The 14,217-nt window shown below is 34.7% G+C and overlaps 1 protein-coding gene across 2 annotated transcripts in view; it reads right to left on the bottom strand.

Annotated features, from left to right (window-relative positions):
• LOC135077003 (neuropeptide CCHamide-1) overlaps nt 1–14,217 on the bottom strand; it is a 33,448-nt gene that overhangs the window by 13,790 nt on the left and 5,441 nt on the right. For both annotated transcript variants that reach the window (XM_063971591.1, XM_063971592.1), the window contains exon 2: nt 5,362–5,467. In XM_063971591.1, the coding sequence (XP_063827661.1) occupies nt 5,362–5,452 (91 nt within the window). In that variant the 5' untranslated portion in view covers nt 5,453–5,467. The remainder of the gene's footprint in view (nt 1–5,361; nt 5,468–14,217) is intronic.

Genomic DNA, 14,217 nt, shown 5'->3' with positions numbered 1-14,217 from the left:
AATCATTTTGCTAGGTTAAACGTCCTTTATTATATGCTGATATAATAGATTACCTTATTAAGTTACAACAATAATCTCAAATCTTTCAATACTCTGTGCTGCCGTGGTCTGACCTGCCCCAACGTGCAGTTATTGCTCTTTATTAATTACTTTTTGTTACCTGGTAACACGCGTACATTTAAATTTTAACCTTTCGTTTTTCAGCTTTCGGTGAACAGGAAATTCCTTTGCTTCTCAGTAATAAGTTTTTTCAAGGTTTCATTCATATTAACAGTTACTTTAGCATTTAAAACTTTTGAATTAATCGCTTCATTGGTCTTAATCATGAAAAATCTTAAACAATTCTTTAAGGTTTTAAATTCTTTACAAAGTTACGTTGCAGTTAGCTTATACAGGGTGACTGGAACTGAACCCGCCATAGCTAATACGCGTATAGAGGAGGTCATTTGCTAATTATTGAACCTTACTTTCTATAGTTTAGGAGATATGTAAATTTTTAAACTTTTTTCAGATTTTTGCGAAATTTTACCTAAAACTGCTTAAATTTTTTTCTCGCATGATTTTAACCGATTTTTTTATTTGATACTAATATCGAATAAACTTTTAGTTAAATAAAATAAATTTCAGATCCAGATAATGATTGAATAACTAGCCACGAGCCACCAAAGTTCAACAAAAGTACAAACCACGATAAAAAATTAAAGTTCGAATTCGATTTAAAAAAAAGCTAATGGTGATAATGGATTGCCAATGATCTTCGGAAAAATCTAAAAAAAAGTATAAAAATTGACATACCTCCTAAACTGTAAAACTTTAGTCATAGAAAGTAGGGTTCAATAATTAGCAAATGACCTCCTCTATACGCGTATTAGCTATGGCGGGTTCAGTTCCAGTCACCCTGCATAAACATGCATTCAACTGCAAAGTTGTTTATTCTTCAATCAAAATTATATTTATTTTTGAGCCCACTTATACAGGTGGTCTCAAAAAGTGATACCAGTAGGTATTTAGGGAAAATGTGAGGGCTTTTTCAAGGCGAGACTGAATAGGCACTTACAGGGCAGATATGTACCATCCTAGCTGCATCTCACTTAACACCAGGTGCGATTGCGGTCAAATGCCTTGATTATCATAAAAAAAAATCTTTGTTAAGCATAATAAAATATACCTAGCTGTATAACGAGAGGGCAGATTTGGATCACACAATCTTGTTGGTTTTTACCATCTTTGATTAGCAGACTGAATGTTTGCTTTTCCGTCTAATGCGGCCATTAAATGATAGCTTAATATCTTCTGCAAACATAATCCTAGGTTTACGACTTGACTTCACTTGGCACTGCCTTCTTTTCGTTTTGATTGAAAAAATTAAATGAAAATCTTTGAAAAGAAATTCGAAAATATTGCTTCTAATGATATTCCAAATTAGGATGGAATGAGTATGTAAAGTTCTGCTCTTCTTTTTTCAAAGTATTTAAATTAATAGGTTCGTTCGTTCGTTCGTTCGTTCGTTTCAGCCAAATTAATAGGTAATAAGATTAATTGATTACCGACAAACGGGACAGGTGAAACTAAATAAAAGCTTGTAAAATACAGTCAACAGCACATTAACTAGTCGTTTTTTTTGAAAAACTAGCTTTCCGCCCGCGGCTTCGCCCGCGTTGAATTTTGTCTGTCACAGAAAAACTTTATCGCGCGCGTCCCTGTTTCAAATACCGGGATAAAAACTATTCTGATGTCCTTTCATCAAAATCGGTTCAGTGGTTTAGGCGTGAAAGCAAGACAGACAGACAGAAAGAGTTACTTTCTCATTTATAATATTAGTATAGATAGTAGGTATATTTCATCAACACAGATATTACAATCTTTAGTTAGTATGTTGTCGTGCGTACGAGGTGTAAACTCGGTAATTTATTTCATGTGACATAAAACAAAATTGAATCGGTATGAAAATGGGCCCAATTTCACGATGTAGGTATTCGTCCGTCCAATTATTTTTATCAACATGTCTATCAAATGATTTACTAGACTTGATACTAAAATAATTGCCAGTCTCCTTTTTGGGAATAAAAATACTAAGTACTCAGATTTAATAGAGTTAAATTAAACAAGTAAAGGTATTATCGTTATGGTGGTTAATATTATCAAAAAATAAATTCTCTTGCTTTTGAATATTCAAAATCTGTAATATAGGTACAGTCCAGTTCATAAATACATATATTGGCAGTGCCCAATATTTCAAAATATTGTAGCGCAGTAGCGCAGTCAATACTGCTCTACCGGGACATGTTAATGAACAGTTTATATGATTACATTTTATTGGTGTTTGAGTTTGTATTGAAATGTATGATCGTTAAAAACTTAAAACGCTAACAATATTTTGAGACTGCCAATAGGTATATTTATGAACCCGATTGTACCCACGTAATAATAATATCTTACTTTAATTTAGTTGTTACGTCACAATATAAAGTACTTTAGTGTTGATACCGACCTTTAAGTGACCAGATGCGTAGTGGTTCCGAACAAAATCTGGTTTTATTCCACAATTGCTTATTGTACAGCCTACAGACCAAAGGTTATTAATTCATAGTATACCTTTGTACTTATTTAATGTGGCCCCAATTATATTTATTGGTAAATTGCAAGGGCCCTTCACAATTCAATGTGAACAATTCCCAATGATTGTATTGTCTTCACGTTGATTAAGCCTATCAATTAAATTACTAATTGAAGTATCCATCTATTGTGAACATCTTCAAAATTAGATGAAGAAAATTATAACCACAGTTATTTTTTTTTATGTTAGTTCCAGAAAATACTGTAGGCTTAATTTTTGCAACTCACAGAGGCGAGTGAGCTTTACTTGTGTGTGTACGTGTACCATCGGCAACAGTGTTAACTATCCATTGCCTGTCATGTCGTCTCGTTCTATCGCAAAGAATCACCATTTGATGAGAGCGAGAGCAAAAACGGAAATGGATAGTTAACAGTGTGGCCGTGTGTACCTACGTCGTGTGTACATGCACATAACGATTGTGTAATGTCTGTCAAAACTTGAAAAACGAACAGTAGCGAGTCACTCATGTAAAGCTCTCGCGCTTCTCGCGATTATTGCAACAACTAATCAAATTAAATATAGGCAGATTAAGTCAGCTTAAAACTTTTTTCATTAATGCCCCTCACTTGACATGGTTTACAAGTTACAAGTTACTTATAGTTTTAAGTTGCAATTACTAATTAAGTATTCTTCGCTAATTTGACGACACTTAGTATTTTAAAGAGCACTCTAGTTTGAATCTAACTACAAGTGGATTAAATTCTCTTGCTTTAAAAATTAATTAAAGTTCAACTAATCAAGTGTTGTTTTTTTAAACCTTTAAATCGAAACGAATGATAACAAAAAAGAAATAGTAGAAGTTCACTAGACACATAAGAGTCATTAAATTTTTAAATTGAATTAAAAATAGTATTATTTTGACTGGTCAAAAATATAAAATGTCACTTCAGTGGACTGTATCCTCACACGGTGGAGTGCTTTGAAGCAGATAAGAATGAATTGGTAAAAAGAAATGACGGTTATAGTGCGACAAGGCTATTTGTATTCATATTACAATGAATGATAATAATATTGATGTCATAGAGTAATATTAATTTTTCTAGTAAGTACTAATTTTTGTATTTATTTGCATGTCATACAGTCTATGACTAAGTAGGTCTTGAGTAATAATTTTGTATCAAGCCAGAACTATCTTGTAACTATTTATTTATAGCCGAATAAAGATTGATTTGATTTGATTCGTAGTTTTACTAATGGTGTCTGGTTTTTTGTGATTTTGAGTGTGGTTACATGATTGCATGCATGACAACCACAACTACACTGGGTTTGATTCGCTGTCGTTCGTTCCTTCTCTTCTAAAACGTGGCAAACCTCCAAGGGGAAATTTGGTTATTTTCGTCACGTAACTAAAGCTAAGTTGACATAATAAAAACGTCACCGAAACAAAATCTAGTTACAAACTATTGTCACCAATGGACTCGTGATCCAAAGTTGTGACAGTTACAGAATTGGGCAAACGTGATAACCGTAGCTGAAATATTTGATTTATCTTTTGTTAATCTTGATTATATTATTTTGTTTCATTGTTTGTGGAGTGAGTTTTACCGTATTCACAAACAATGCTTGCTTAAGTGAAGTAGCAAATCGAACGGACAGCGCTGAATAGAACTCTGTGATTGTTTCCAGTGTCACCCTGTGCGTCCACGCGCACTGTGAGACTTCATTGTAATCTTTGTGAATATGGGCGTTAGTTGTGTAGTAATACTAGTTAGTAATCAACTAAACTGGGAACAATTAAAGCAATTTTTCTGTTTGTTTCCTTCACTTGGGAATGGAACCCAGGACTTCCAGAGTTCAGAATCGTTAAAAATAGGATTTTAGGTTTCTTAAGTTTTAATGAAATAAGTAAAACTTAAGCTTCAACCACACCAACGCGTGCAGTTCGCCATTGCCAGCGCGATCATAGGCCAATGACAGGTCGCGCGTATGTTCGCGCCAACAATGGCGATCTGCACGCGTTGGTGTGGTTGAAGTTTATTATTATTATAGTTGATTATAATTATTAGGTTAGGAAAATTGTATCCATCGCAATTTTTTTATAGTGTCTATTAAAAGGCGTTTAATAATACTTTGTTTACTCTGTATACCCCACGCAAGGCAATTTTGTTGCTATTATGATGAGTTACACCATACAAGCATACTTCAGAGTAGGTAGGTAAGTTAAATACCCTTCCCATTAATATTGTGGAAATGAAAAATGATGATTAGCATTTTCGCCAAAAATTTGCTAAAAATAAAGGACAGGTCACACCTAACACAATTTAATCAGGTAAAAGTGCCTATTCTAAAGGGGTAGATATTTTTTCGTTGACTTGGAGGCTTATCCCTGTTGTTTGTATCAACAAAACAAGATTTCTTGCTTTGTAATCCTAGCAGATGTGTTCAAGGAACAAAAAATGTGTTTTTCCTAACCCAAACTTATGTTTCTTTATAAAAAATGTTTTTAGTAGGGAAAAGTAGTTTAGTGAAGATGCACACTAGGCAAAACGTCACAGCGATAGCTTGGCGACTTAAACGCGACCACAGTCTGCGGCCGACAATTTCATAATATTTTGTTCAAAGCTTCGCACACTTGGCACCAAGCTGTCGCTGTCGCCTAGTGTGCGCCTATACTTGGCATAGCAGCCTTTCGTCGCGTCTTGTCGCCGAACTGTCGCTGTCACGTGTCGCCTAGTGTGTGCCTACACTTAGTTTCCCGTGTGTTTTTTTTTCAGTAAAGTAGGTTAGTGTGAACGAGGCCTTACCTGTGGCGCTCTCGACCAGACAGACGATCAGCATCAGGGCCAGGAGTGTGGTGGCTGCGGAACTTCTCTTGGATACCCACGACTTGTCCATATTGCTGTTGTGATCCTGAAAAAAATACACTCGATTATCTATACTAATATTACTAATATTATAAAGCTGAAGAGTTTGTTTGTTTGTTTACTTGAACGCGCTAATCTCAGGAACTACCGGTCCGATTTGAAAAATTCTTTCAGTGTCAGATAGCCCATTTATCGAGGAAGGCTATAGGCTATATACAATCACACTACTAATAGATGCAGAGCAACAATGAAAAATGTTGCGATAACGGGTTTTCACGCGTACGAATTCGCGGGCACAGTTAGTTTTTTTAATCAACTGCTTTTTATGAGGCAACAGTAACCTGACGTTGGTGCTGCGCCCCGATTGCGCTAAATATTTTTAACTGCAACGCAACTGGACGACGAACGAAAATCAGCTGTTAGCACAAATTCGTACATCAGTCCGTTTTGATGAGTTTAAACCCTTTGATATGTTTTGTTAGTAAAATTATATTCTTTTAACCTATTGGCGGATATCATTTACTCGTATCTATTGTATTTTACGACGTCAAAAGATAATTTGTCTTACTTCACTAGACTGGGGACCGCATTATCCGGCGTTGGTGGTCAAATTGACAAATGACGATTGATGGCTGCTTATCGTCCACTCCGTTTGGCAGTCACCTTTATTCTAGTACGTTGGCACGTCAATCTCTACACTATGGTATCTTAAGTGTTCGTAATAGAGTTGATTGTGCAATGAAAATGTATAGTCTGATATGCAGCCAACTGTTCGTTGTCTTTAAAATCTGATTTCCTACTAATATTTCAAAGTGAAATTTCGTGAGCATGGATGTTATTTACCCTTTCACGCACTTTCACCTTAATTTCGAACTCCTCCTATGTTCTTCTGATTAATTTCGTTGCGGGTCCAATGACAGTTTAACTTTCCCCCGGACAAACTTGACCTTCATTGGTTGGGTTTTTATGGCAGTCAAGCTGTAGATCCTGGGTACACAGAAGTTGCAGCGGTGGGAACGAGAGGTGGGAATAGTCCCGTACCCTTTCACGCAAATACTATTGAAGGGATTTCTTGAAAATTTTCAGTATTATTGTCTACACATCAGAATAACATAATAGACTCTATAGTAAGTAATTGGATAAATAACAGCGATAGATAAGTACCTATTATAGGCCAGTAGAATTAAACACAAAAATTGATTAAATCGGAAATAATTCCTACAAAAGATTTTTTTGCTTTAATGGCTTCATTGGTTGCCCATTAAGTCTCTCCTAAGTTTTCGACTTCGACGGAGTTGTGCTTAAGTGGTGGGGGCCCCCGAAAGCGGCGTTTTTTCGGTTTTCCGGTTATACCGCGTAAAGGACTTACCCTATCGAAAAGTGGTCTTCATGACGGTTAAAGGGCACTTAATCCTGCATTGAATAAGACCAAATTCATATGTTTTGGACAAACCGTTCTCGCGCTAAAGTTCGGCAAAGTAGAAAATATACATATAATTAATGACCCTCTCCACGTCCAATGGCTTGTTACCCACATGCTTCCAAGCCTTGTAAAGGGTCGCCTTAATCAGTGTAACCCTAACAAGGCTCACGAGTTTGATTCGCTTATCCTTGTTCGTCCCAGCCGTTCCTTAACTGCGGTTGCTGCACCTCTTCCTGACACTCTCCTGAACGACTCTGTGTTACCTAATGTGGCTGCCTCTCTTCCTTGTACCCTCCTGTACGATTGCATTGCTTAGCTATATGCCTGGTCCAAGGTTCGACGCCACAAAATCAACTTTTTACGCGTGAAAATAGTTTAAATACTATTTTCCGTGCTTGCAACATTTTTCTTTACTGCTTCGCCTCTATTAGTCGTAGAGTGATTGTATATATCCTATAGCCTTCCTCAATGTATGAGCTATTCAACACAAAAATAATGATTTCAATCAAACCAGTAATTCTTAAGATTAGCGCGTTCAAACAAACAAACAAAAAACTCTTCAGCGTTTTAATATGAACTTGTTGTTGTTGATTTTTGGCGTCGAACCTTAGACCAGGCATACGGCTAGGCAACGTAGTCATGCAGGAGGATACAAGGAAGAGGGGCAGCCACAGTAGGTAACACAGAGTCGTTTAGGTGAGTGCCAGGAAGAGGTGCAGCAACCGCAGTTAAGGAACGGCTGGGACGAACAAGGATAGGCGCATCAAGCTCGTAAGCCTTGATAGGGTTACACTGGTTGAGGTGGCCCTTTTCAAGACTTGGAAGCCTGTGGGTAACAAACCATTGGACGTAGAGAGGGTCATTAATTATTCGTATATTTTCTACTTTGCCGAACATTAGCTCGAGAACGGTTTGTCCAAAACATATGAATTTGATCTTATTCAATGCAGGATTAAGTGCCCTTTAACCGTCATGAAGATCACTTTTTGATAGGGTAAGTCCTTTACGCGGTATAACCGGAAAACCGAAAAAATGCCTCTTTCGGGGGCCCCCACCACTTAAGCACAACTCCGTCGAAGTCGAAAACTTAGGAGAGTCTTAATGGGCAACCAATGAAGCCATTAAAACAATAAAATCTTTTGTAGGAATTATTTCCGATTTAAAAGCTAATTCTACTGGACTAATTAAGCAAATAGGCCTTTCTTTGACAAAATGAATTTCACACGGGCAAAGCCCTAAGCTAAAGCTATTGAGTAATAATTAGATTATTCTCAAGTTATACTCGGAATTATACTAGCTTTATAATTAATACAATGTTCACAGGTTACTAAAATAAACTATAGCAGATAGTAATAATAGAAACAGAATCTTGATTAGGTTGTTTATGCAAAATAACATCCGTTACAAACTCACGATGTTTATTATTTCCATTTGCATTAATAATTAATAAGACGTATCCCAGGTATTATTTATTTACACGAATGTAAATATTGTTGTTGGAAATTTTACGTTTGTGAAAGATAATTTAACATTTTTAAGATTTGGAACAGCTTTTCGTTTAATTTTAATGTTGTTATTTGTGTGTTTATTATTGTTTTGATAATTCTGCAAATATTATCGGTTTCATAGCGGTTATTCTACAAAAAAGTTTTAAGTAGGTACCTACTTCACTTATTTTGTACATATTTTTGTACGTGTATTATCTCGGTTTTAGAGTGGAGTCATTTTAGTAAGAGAGGACTTTCAGTGTTGGTTTCTAGTCCAAACGACTTGTCAGAAAAGAATGATTCCTGAATACATATCAAGCCGACGTTAAAAATAGTCTTCCATGTTAAAAGGCACAGACACAACTAGAAACTAGCTCTACAAATAGCTAGCCAGTTGTGGCGTCTTGGTAATTAGTTCAAATCTGAACAAACTTCAGGATTTCTCGACTCCCCTGCGGCGAACTTTTGCAATAATATTATTGTAATGCGAACTGCTTGGTCAAGTAAACTACTTCCGGTTTAATCCAGATTATGGGGACTGACTTATGGAATTATACCAGAGGAAAAGATCTGTGGGATGTTTGTAAAACTCTTTCTTTTTTAAAGAAAGAAAAAATACATATTTGATGCAAGGACATCCTTACAGCATAAAGCAGGTATTTGACTGCATTTACACATGATGTTAAATAAAATGCATTTGCCCTGTAAGTGCCTTGAATTAAAAGACTATTCAACATCAACAATACTCAAATTAGTCAAAATCAAGAATAATTATTATATGTATTACTGTTAACAGCTCTTTACTAAAAAAAGCGTATCTTTGAAGCAAAATTAATGTGTATTAAAAAGGTGGTAACAGACAAATAGTTAAAAAAATATTGAATTTCTAATCACTAATTTCTTTTATTGTTACAAAGTTTAGTTAAAATGGAAACTTTACGTTTAATGTTTCTTCTGTATAGAGACTTCCTCAATCGCTGTCCTTAATGACAGAGCTTTAAATCTGTCCTAATTGAAGATCAAGGTCGAAGCTGATTGACTGTCCTGTAATCTGGACAATTAAATCAGTAATTAATGCAGTTTAGTTGCCAGAACTGATTTAATACGTAGGTAATAACAAAGTTCCTTGAGACGATTAAGCAAAGAATGTAAATTCAATTTTAATCATCATCATTTCAGCCACGTCCACTGCTGAACATAGGCCTCCCACAATGATTACCTTAGTTCAGTTTTAATCATACCTTTTCATCTTCATAATTTTTAAGTTTTAATACCTACTTATCTTAATAAGAAAAAAATACATAATTTAGGTTTTTGGTAAAACATTATCTTCAATGCCAATAATTGTGTTGCATTTTTTTTAATAGAATTTTCAATTCTTTATTTCAGCCAATACAGAACTCCGCTGCACGCGGTATTCGAGCAGAGGAGTCTTTAGTTTTTACTTCATGTAAGTTTTAGGACATTATGTTCTTCAGAATCAAACCCTAAACTAGCCAGGAACACTAAGTAACACGTAACTATCACCCGTCACGCTAAAAGCTCGCATACTTTCAGCCGCGCATTTTTGCTCTTGCTCTCAAGTACTAGTTCGCTCCCTTTGTGTTCACGCAGGTTGCGAGTAACTCCATTCACATCACAGGGTGCTGTCACAGCGGACGACATGCCGACGCATTGTGGGGATAAATGCTTCTCTTGGGCTTGGGTCAAGTTGGAAGATCTGAGGGTTCAGCCGGGATAGAATATTTATCAATTAGACGACAATAACACGACGGCGTACCGGAAAACGCAGCGTGGGACGTCCACCCACAAGGTGGACCGACGACATCATAAAGGTATCAGGGAAGCGCTGGACACAGAAAGCATTGGGGGAGGCCTATGTTCAGCAGTGGACGTCCTATGGCTGAAATGATGATGATGATGATGATGAAACGACAAATGTAGGTATGAGCTTATCGTTTGTCGATAAAATAATTGGATAACATTTTATCTTCTGTATCTTTAATTCTGCCCTTCTTCCTGTATGTTGGCCTATTCTTTAGTCGTGTACACTGGTCACAAATCAGGCAAATGCTGATAATATTTTTAAATACTAACTAATGGACCTATGTAATCGTATTTAGTCTGAATAAAAAGCGTTTTGATTTGATTTTGTCATTGATGTTGGAGACCAGTAACAATCTACATATTATTATGTCAGTGTTAAGAAGGAGTTAAGCAAAAAACTTAGTCACTAAATGTCTATTTCAGCATTTTAAAACTGATAATACGACTGAATTTATTTTGTTTTCCTACTAACTATCCGATAAACTTTCTTTCCCCGCCCCCGCTCATACCTCATACCTCTTTAGAACATTGTAGCGATTATAATCTTTTATTCATTTTTCTGTCAAGATGCGCCCGCGATTAAAACTGCACAAACCAAGAAACTTCCATGGGAAGTTGGTATTTATTGTGATAAGCTTTTAACTTGGACATTTTGAAGTACACTTAAGCATGCGTAGGTAGTTTAAAAATCCGTTTTAATTGCCTACTTAGTTCTTTTTCTTTATGTGACGTTGAAATTTTATTTATTGACTAGTTAGTAGTATATAGTAAGTTTTCTATAAGGCATGTACATAACATTTTAGATTTATTTTGAACGAATGCTATGGCACCAATTACAACAGCTAAAACGTATGATTCTCCAGTTTTTTATATGAAATTATCTTTCCTAATTAGGAATATAATGATGCAAGAAAAAGCTAAATACAATACCTAACTATTTTAGCTTAATAAAAGTATTAATGTTTTCATAAACGAATAGTACAAAATGTCTTACTTCTGTCTAAAATAAGATTTGGTCTTGTCGTACTTACGACAATATAATATTGACATGGGTCATCCAATCCATTACTTGAATGAGTACTTACTGGTTGCTTACTAAAGTAAGAAAACAAATATTATTTAAGGTATGACCAATTTTAGTGTATTATTTTAGAACTAGTAACTTGTTTGTTATAATATAATTTCAATTTGAAAATTACAAGCCGGTATTACAAGTTGGGCAGAATATTTGGAAAATGCCTAAATATTTCAATAGGATCACTTAATACAGGTACATTTACATTGGGATGTAAGTAGATTATGTACTTCAAAAGGTCCCTAAGTAGAGATGGTAGAGTCTTGTGGGATTTTAAGCAATTTTACATACCTACGCAAGTTTTTAATTGTTAAGGATAGTTAAATACGTACATTGATGTGTTATTTCAAGTAATATCAATTTAATACATCCTGGTTTTAAATATAGAGACACGTTTAGAGTGAAATGGCGGCAGTTGGAGGAGGTCTTTGTCAAATAAGTTACATAAAGACGGACGGCATTCATAAAGGTATATTATATATTATTAGTTTAAATAGAAAATTGCCAGCTTAAATATATTGTAATAAAATTCATGTTTGGGTGTTGTAATACGAAACCGATCGCTTGATACGTCAGAATTACAAGAGTAACATTTTAACGCACGTAATTCACAAACGATGCTTACTTGAGTGAAGCAGTAAATTGAACGCACAGCGTTGAATAGAGCCCTGTGATTGGTTCGTGTGTCACCCTATGCGTCCACGCGCACTGTGAGACCTCATAGTGATGTTTGTGAATACGGGCGTTAGTTACAAACTTTAACTAAGGTTTAACTCACAATTTGGACATTATTAAAACTATGCTTTCTTTACCAAAATGCGTGTAAAAAGTTGGTATACTTTCGTCGTAGACCTTTAGTGTAAGAACACGAGTATAGGTCCTAAAATAATATTTTCGTATTATATTTAAAGGGTTAGGTGGTGGATTGATGTTCCATTTAAAGGTTTGTACAAAATGTACTTTGGATAGAGATATGGTGCACAAGTAAATATTACCCTATATTCATATTGAAGGTCACGCAATATTCATTCGAAGATTAAAACAAAAGAACTTCACAAATTAGGTTTTTTTTTTTAATTTCAGTTGAGTACCAGTACCACGGCGTGTATTTCAAAGGAGTACCGACGATGATTGTCCAAAATAAATAAAACTTTTTTTGCTAACAGTTGACTGACAAAGAATGGTTCTAAGGCTGAGTTGCACCACCTAAATTTGACCGTAACTATTACGATAACCGGTGTATTTTGTATGGAGTTTGACAGATTTTTGACGTTTGTTAAAAGTAAGATGGTGCAACCCAGCCTAAGGATCAAATCCACTAGTTAAATATTTACGTATTTTGACATAAAGTATGTTTACAAATTCGTAAATTAAAGCTTGTTCGTTTACTTCAATTTCATCAGTTAAGTTGCATAATTATCATAATTAGTCGGCCGTTTGGTGTAGTGGTTCAGAAAGGACTACTTGCCGATAGATCCCGGGTTCGATTCCCGGTCGGGCAGAAATTGAAATGATGAATTTTAATTTCTGTGACGGGTCTGGGTGTAAATATGTATAGTTAATATGCATGTATTTAATAATAAAAAAAAAGTATTTAAGTAGTATATCCGTTAAACTAGCACCCATAACACAAGCATTGAGTTGCTTACTTTGGGGCTAGCTGGCGCTGTGTGAAATTGTCCAAAGATTTATTATTATTATATTTATTATTATTATAATTAATGTGGTTGCCTTTTTTTCTCGAGAAAGAGAAAATGGCTGGATGACTGTTAAAAAGTTTTAACACCATTTTAATTGATTGAGCTATTATTTTGAAAGCTCCGTCATTCTTCGCTTACGTTTCATATGTTAGGCCAAAGTTAATATTTGTTATCGTATCTTAAAAGTTCCTTCCCATATCGATATTAACAAGTAACCAATCAATCAAACAACTTTTGACGCAAGCACTCGCTTTTGTCTTAAAATTAAGGATAAAAGTTATCGTACCTTTTTTTAGCTCAAACTTATTCGTTATATTTTCAAGTATTTTATCTTTATGCTCAAATGTTCAATTTTGTCAATGTAATATAAAATTTAGGATAAAAAGTTATGAAGTTTCCTTCTTTATCTTAGTAAAAACTTCCTTGTATCAACACCTAGCAGTTCCTTCTTTAGCACAAACTTATTTGTATCCAATACCTTCAAAGCTTATAACTTTGTACGATAAATGAACTTTATTTAAAACACTTCTTGGACTTAAAAGTATTTTGGTTGTAGGTAATATTAGAATATTACAACGTTAATCGTTAGAACGAATAAAATGAATATTATATTTTATTTTATTAAATAATTCGGTTCTATAAATTAACCTTAATACCTATAATATCACTCTTATTTTGTTACAAATGTTAAAAGTTGGGTAATTTAGAGCCAATATCAAACCTTTCAGATAAAAATGATGATAGTAAAATGCATTTGTTACGAATTTTTTTATGTAAAAAAAACTATAAGAACTTCAGAATTTCTTTTCAAACAGGCGCAACTTTATAGGAAGTAAATCTAATTAAGTGACATTAGCATATCGGCGTGTGTAACTTTAATTTCGCTCTTAATTAACCAATGTTGGAAATTTAATTTTTAATTTAAGATAATCCTGAATTTATTTTCATTACCTAAGTAAAAGCTTGCGAATACACCGTGAATAATCGTGAGATTTTTTATTTTTATGATTTAAAACGCAGTCTGCGTTGCTTTGAATGCAATTAAATTCATTTAATATTATTTTGTTAATATTGCTTTGGTTATTTTGAGTTAGTTATCACATTGTTAACTTCATATTTGCAAGGAGATTAATCTAAGTGTCAGGTAGTTTGATAACTAATGTCAATATTTTGTTATGTGCTTTCACCCGCATCTTATAGAATTAAATCAGTCATTGCTCAGCCCTGTGTTTCATTGTACGTGCCTCACAAACGTTTACATGGCGCAGTCGGTAGGACATTCGG

Source organism: Ostrinia nubilalis, chromosome 12 (assembly GCF_963855985.1).
Source record: "Ostrinia nubilalis chromosome 12, ilOstNubi1.1, whole genome shotgun sequence".
In the NCBI taxonomy this organism is placed as follows: Eukaryota; Metazoa; Arthropoda; class Insecta; order Lepidoptera; family Crambidae; genus Ostrinia; species Ostrinia nubilalis.
The sequence above is the reverse complement of the archived record's forward strand: the minus strand, read 5'-3'. Positions and strand labels throughout refer to the sequence as shown.